Raw genomic sequence first — 6,947 nt, 5'->3', positions numbered from 1 at the left:
GGTCGTGATCATGGTCAAGGTGTGGTCGTGGCAAAGGAAGAAATAATTATTATTTTCGTAGTGATCGTTCTAATCATTCAAATTTCAAAAGAACCACACGAAATGATGATCATAAAGGAAAAGCTCTACAAGATAAAAATTCAAAAGGTGGTGAACAAAAATGCTTCCAATGTGGTATGACTAGGCATTGGTTACGTATTTATCGTACATCGAAACACTTAGTTGATCTATATCAAGCTTCCCTGAAGGAAAAAAGGAAAAATGTAGAAACAAATTTGGCATACCAGGATAATGATATATTTGGCCCATCCAATATGACAAATTTGGATGTAACGGAATTCTTTGAATCTCCTGAAGAAAAGATCGGCACAGTTGATGGAACATCAAGTGTTTTTTTTTTACTTTGAAAATATCTAAACTTAATGTAATTGTTTTTTCTCTTAGTAAATGTCAAATGTTGTTTCTCTTATTGTAATTATTTTCTTTTAGTGAAGAAGTCTGGATCATGTTCATATGTTGAATGATTCAAACATGAACAAAGAAGATCTATGTCTAAAAAATAGTGCAATTACACACACAATACATACAAGTAAAAAATACTTTTCCAAATTGACAATGTTGGAAGTACAAGTAAATACAATATCAAGTTCTGCAAACTTGATTAAATGTTTTGGAAAAGCAAATATTAATTTACCTAGAGGAACAAAATTTATAATTGAAAATGCATTGTTCTCTAGTCAATCAAAGAGAAATCTACTAAGTTTTAAAGATATATATTACAATGGCTATCATATTGAGACTGATAGTGAGAATAATGTGGAATATCTATATATTATCTCTACTATTTCAAATGAAAAATGTATATTAGAAAAGTTGTCTGCTTTATCTCCTGGATTGTATTATACTCATATATGAGTAATTGAAACATATACAACAATGAACCCGAAGTTCATGTATCCAAATATATTTGCTATTTGTCATGAAAAATTAGGTCATAAAGAGTCTATAATGATGAGAAGAATTATTGATAATTCAAATGGACATCCATTGAAGAGCTAGAAGATTTTTCAATCTAATGAATTATCATGTGATACTTGCTCTCAGGGTAAATTAACAATTAAACCATCACCATCTAAAGTGGGAATTGAATCACCTGCATTTTTATAACAAAATTCATTGTGATATATGTAGACCTATTACCCCACCAAGTAGACCATTTAGATATTTTATGGTATTAATAGATGCATCTAATAAATAGTAACACATGTGCTTATTATCAAGTTGAAGCTTTGCATTTGCAAGATTACTTCCTCAAATAATTAAGTTAAGAGCACAATTTCCTGATTATACAATTAAGATCATTCGTCTGATAATGCTGGTGAATTTACATCCCAAGTTTTTTATAATTATTATATGTCAATGGGGATAAGTGTTGAACATTCTTTAGCTCATGTTCATACACAAAATGGTTTGGCAGAATCTTTATAAAATGTATGTAATTAATTAATAGACCATTGTTTATTAGAGCTAAGCTTCCTACATATGTATGGGGTCATGGTATTTTGCATGCAGTGTCACTTGTACATATTAGGTCACTAGCTCATAAGTTCTTGCCATTACAATTAGCCTATAGCCATGAGCCAAATATTTCTCATCTGAGAATTTTTGGATGTGCAATATATGTTCCAATTGCTCCACCACAACGTACTAAAATGGATCCTCAAACAAGATCAGGAATATATGATGGATATGATTCCCCATCAATTATCAAATATTTTGAACCCCCGACAGGTGATGTATTTACTGCACAATTTGCTAATTGTCATTTTAATGAGATAAATTTTGCAACATTAGGGGGAGGAATTCATAAGTTGGAAAGAAATTATATAGAATGCATCGTTATTGTCTCATTTAGATCCCCATACAGATCTATGTGAACTTGAAATTCAAAAAATAATTTATTTGCAAAATATAACAAATCAATTACCAAATGCATTTATAGATGCAAAGAAAGTAATTAAATCACATATACCAGCTGCAAATGTTTAGCTGAAAATTTATGTCCCAACATAGCAAAATTGTCACTAATGAATCTGGAATACACTAGAGCATGGTAGACTAATGGGTTCCAAAGATAAAAATCATCAAAAAAAAAAAAAAAGAAAAAAAAGAAAAATCAACAATAGTTAAAAAGACTTGGTCGAGGATGTAATTACCCATGAAGAAATCATTGACATGACTAGTAAGAAAGGTAAGATATCTAAAGAAAATAATGAGATTTCAATAAATATGTCATGGTAGGAAAAAGATGGAATTTGACTCATGTAATTATTGACAATAATTTTGCATAAATATTGCTCTTGATATTATATCTAAAGATGAGGATTCTAAACCAAAATCTGTTGAAGAATGTCACTATAAAAAAGATTAGCTTCAGAGGAAAGAATCAATCGAGGCAGAATAAAACTCACTTTCAAAACGTCAGGTTTTTAGATGTTCGAACACCAGAAGATGTCAAACCTGTGGGATACAAATGGGTATTTATGAGAAAAAAAAATGAAAATAATGAGGTCACGAGATCTAAAGCAAGACTAGTTGCATAAGATTTTTAATTGGTCTAATTGTGTATGAAAGTTTGGACATGCATCTTATGGATATTGTCACGACATATTTATATGGATCTCTTGATAATTATATTTATATGAGAATTCCATAAGGCTTTAAGGTACCTGAAACATATAAATCAAATTCCTGGGAATTGTACTCAAAAAGTTACAGAAATTGCTATATGGATTGAAACAATCAAGATAGATGTGGTATAATCGTCTAAGTGGATATTTATTGAAATAAGGATATCAAAATAATCCAATATGTTCATTTGTTTTTATGAAGAAATCACGGTCAAAATTTGCTATTATAACTGTATATATTACGACTTAAATATAATTGGAACTCTTAAATAGTTTTCAAAGACAATAGAATATCTTGAGAAAGAATTTGAGATAAAAGATCTCGAAAAAACAAATTTTTTCTTTGGTTTGCAAATTGAGCATTTAGTAGATAGGATATTTGTTCATCAGTCAACTTATACAGAAAAAGTTTTGAAAAGATTTTATATGAACAAAGCACATCCATTGGTCCTGAAGTATCATATCTTAATGTAATTTGTGCACTTATGTATCATGCTCATATACAAAATCAGATATTGCATTTTCATTAAATTTATTAGTTAGATATAGTTCTTCTCCAACAATATGGTTTGTCTTCTAGTAAAAATCTTCCAACGATATTATTCGAAGACAACACATCATAGCTTTTCTATGCTCATGATCTTGAAGAAAATGGTGATATCATTGTACAACAAATTTATTCGAAGGATAACTTGTTGCAGATTTATTTATAAAATCATTACCAACCGTAACCTTTGAGAAATTGGTGCACAACATTAGAGTGCGGCGACTTAGAGATCTTAAGTGATGTTTCCATGAAGGGAGTAAATATATTGTATTCTTTTTAAGAGTATTAGATTATATGAAATATGCACTCTTTTTCCTTCATAGAATTTTTTTTCCAATGGGTTTTTTACTAGTAAGATTTTAACAAGACATATTTCATATATAGGTATCTAAGGTGAGTATTATAAATATGTTGCTATGTGTCTTGTAAATACTCATTCTTAGTATCCAAATAAACCACTCTTATTTCACTTTATCTATAAATAGGGGCATTCGATGGAGCTCGAAAAATATACATACATGGGTGAAATCTCAAAGAAAATTAGAGAAAGTAGAAGATTAAATATTAATTAATTAATTAATTTTTTTTTTAAAAAAAAAAAAAATCGAAGCGAGATAATTAATCCAACAAGTAACAAAGCAACCTGGGCGTGAAATGTGAATACAGAATATTTCGCGGGCCGAACATGAATTCTTCGTCGGGGCCGTCACGGCCGGACCTCCCCGTAGCGCCTAATCGCGGCAAGTTTCAATCGGAGACGGAGGGATTGACTGCTGAGGTTGGTGGATTGGAAGCTTCATTACTTCAGATGGTCAATGATCACCATTACGCTTCTCTCAAGCTCAGGGAAAACTCCGGTTAGTTTCTCTCTTTCTCTGTAATTCCTTAACTCTCTCCTACGCCTCCATAGCCTTTAGATGCGGATTACTTTGAAATTTCGTAAAATTAAATCCTAACTCGTCGTTCTGAATCATCGCGATAGAGAAGGCGAAGAAAGATGCGATACAGAAGGCGGTTCGCGTTTCGGATCTTTTATTCGATGCCGTGAATGGTGGAGTTCAGGATTCTTTCGTCAATCAGAAGTTGATTGAGCTTGAAATTAGGGCTTTAGCGACTACGATTGCTCGATTTACGAAGCAGACCGATCAATGGCTCGCCGCCACTCACGCTTTGAACACTGCTGTTAAGGTTCGCTCTCATTTCGAAAGCAACTATTGTGTTAAAATTTTGTGGAAACCCTACATTTTAGCTGTATGTATGTTTCACTGTTGTTAATCAAAGCCTGCTTAATCTATTTATTGACTGAAGAGTTTAGCATTGTTATTGAAGTCAAAATATTCAGTCTTCCCAAAGTTTTACAACTTTTTAAGTCAATTCAAGGATTTTGAGATGGTTTTCGACCTTGAAGGATTACGTTGGTGCGCTGTCCATAATGATTATGATACTACTTGGTAACCACATTTGATTTTGAGTATAAAAGTTTTTTTCCTTTCTTTTTTTTCCCCCCTAATACTGGTCTAGATGTTGCGCCATGGCTTCCATACTGGCCATCTGTGTCCTATGAAGAGTTTGTGGGCTACTAGACATTGAGTTCTGTTTAAAGTTGGTGTATTGTTAGAGTTGTTTTGTTAGTTATATTCTTAGTTTTGGTTAGACCGTTTCTGTTAGATTCATAACAGTGGTTAGTTATTGAAACGCGGTCGCCAAGCAGCATCTACAAAACCAGTCCCCTGTACCCTTTGTATCAATAGAAATATGAATAAGTGCAGTTCCTGAAACTTAGGTTAGGGCTATTTGGCATCTGTTTTTGGCTAGTCTGCTTCTGCTTCTTAAGCTATTATTCATTTTTTAAATTATGAGTTGGGTATAACAGAAGGCTTAGAGTCCGAGGCAATGAATTCAAGTCATGGTGGCCACTTATCTTGAGTTTAATACCCTACAAGTTTCGTTGGCAACCAAATGTAGTAAAGTTAGCAGTCGTCCTATGAGAATAGTCGAGGTGAATGGAAGCAGTCGAAGCACTTTCATGGATATCAAAAAGAAAAAAGAAAAAAAAAGTTTATTTGATCTTGCAATCCATCCAGCACAACTTTTGGAAACAATTTTGAATACGGAAGAAAAAGGCTATTTATAAAAACAGCTCCCCAGCTATCATTTAGGTTTAGAGGATTTTGTTTTGTGGTTTGATGGTTTGTTTTCAATAACTTGTGCATCACATTGTTGATAGGAGGAAGCAATCAGCTTGGAAAAAATAGTTTTCAAACTTGTACATGTTATGAACATACTTAAGTATTACAAGAGAAAAAGGCCAGCTTACATGTACCTTGAATAATCTCACGGGACAACTTGCCTGACCCTACAACATTTGGATGTCAAAGAAACTCGTGAGAAATCATACTTGACACCAAGTATTATAAAAGAAAAAGATCAGCTTACGCGCACCTCAACTAATCTTACGGGACAACTTGCCTAACCCTACAACATTTGGGCATCAAGGAAACTCATAGGAAATTAATTCCTAGGTATGTGGCCCTATAGATTGAACCCTAGACCTCTTAGCCATCCATTACGACTATGTCTCCATTTTACCACTAGGCCAACCCATGACGTTGTCTTATCCTTTGAGGGTGAAATGTTTATGTATTGTGCACAGGAAGAGAAATAATAAAAAATAGGAATAATCTCTTATTGTTTTGTTGAATGCATATAAAAAATCTCAATTTTGTCACAGGATATTAGAAAGTTTTAGTAGTGCACATTGTCAGCCTTTCGAAAGCAATGAGCAACTTTGTATTTTGGATCCACATGAACCTAAGACCATGTGGATTAGTTTTAATACTTGAATCACTTACTAAGTTGAAGATTTGAACTAAAAGATTCCAGGTGAAAAGGATGGCATGATTATCAATAGTTTTAATGCTTGAATCACTTAATAAGTTTTAGTTGTGCATATCGGTACTTGACTTTAGCCTTTGTAAAACAATGAGCAACGTTGTATTTTGGATCCACATCTTTAATTAATGCTTGAATCACTTAATAAGTTTCCTAGTTGAAGATTTGAACTAAAAGAAACCGGGTGAAGAGGATGGCATGATTATCATAATCTTGAACATGCAAGATAGTAAAAGATGCCTGATTTTCTTTCCTTCATGGTTTCTTCATATTTTGGTTTGGGTTTCTTTCAGGTCTTTCTCATTTGGATTTATTGTTCATACTAATTTGATATGTTTATTTTGTAGGAAATTGGAGATTTTGAGAACTGGATAAAGACCATCGATTTTGATTGTAAAAGCATCACTACGGCCATCCATAACATTTACCAAGACTGAAATGCTTGTATTAAAGAGTCAACCAGAGTGTATTCAGTAGAGTCGAGAAAAACATAGATCCTCCTCATCCCCTGCTTTAAACTGAATCTGTGTCCCCATATGTGGCTTGCTAAATTCTTGTGGTATAAGGTTATGAAGGGTGCAGCATGCCCAGATGGAAACACTTATAGAAACTAAGAACACCTCAGTCACCTGACATGTCTGCTACCTCACTAACTGTATAAAATAATTTGTCGACTCTACTTTTTAAGTTCACTGATTTATTCCTCATTAGCACGGTGAATGTTACCGTTTTGTTCATTTATTGCTCATGTAAACTGCAGTTTTCTTTGTACAACTATTGGCAGCTGCCATGTAATAATAATTTCTACATTCTTTCAA

General features: G+C 32.9%; 1 protein-coding gene across 1 annotated transcript; it reads left to right on the top strand.

Moving 5' to 3' along the window:
* Nucleotides 1–3,856: 3,856 nt before the first annotated feature.
* On the top strand, nt 3,857–6,947 carry LOC120087859 (biogenesis of lysosome-related organelles complex 1 subunit 1). Its single transcript, XM_039044823.2, has 3 exons — nt 3,857–4,094; nt 4,220–4,425; nt 6,477–6,947. The coding sequence occupies exons 1-3, from the start codon at nt 3,923–3,925 to the stop codon at nt 6,564–6,566; spliced, it is 468 nt and encodes a 155-aa protein (XP_038900751.1). The 5' UTR covers nt 3,857–3,922; the 3' UTR covers nt 6,567–6,947.

The sequence above is a fragment of the Benincasa hispida genome, unplaced genomic scaffold (assembly GCF_027475165.1).
Source record: "Benincasa hispida cultivar pf3 unplaced genomic scaffold, pf3_genome.v1.1 HicScf1848, whole genome shotgun sequence".
In the NCBI taxonomy this organism is placed as follows: Eukaryota; Viridiplantae; Streptophyta; class Magnoliopsida; order Cucurbitales; family Cucurbitaceae; genus Benincasa; species Benincasa hispida.
The sequence above is the reverse complement of the archived record's forward strand: the minus strand, read 5'-3'. Positions and strand labels throughout refer to the sequence as shown.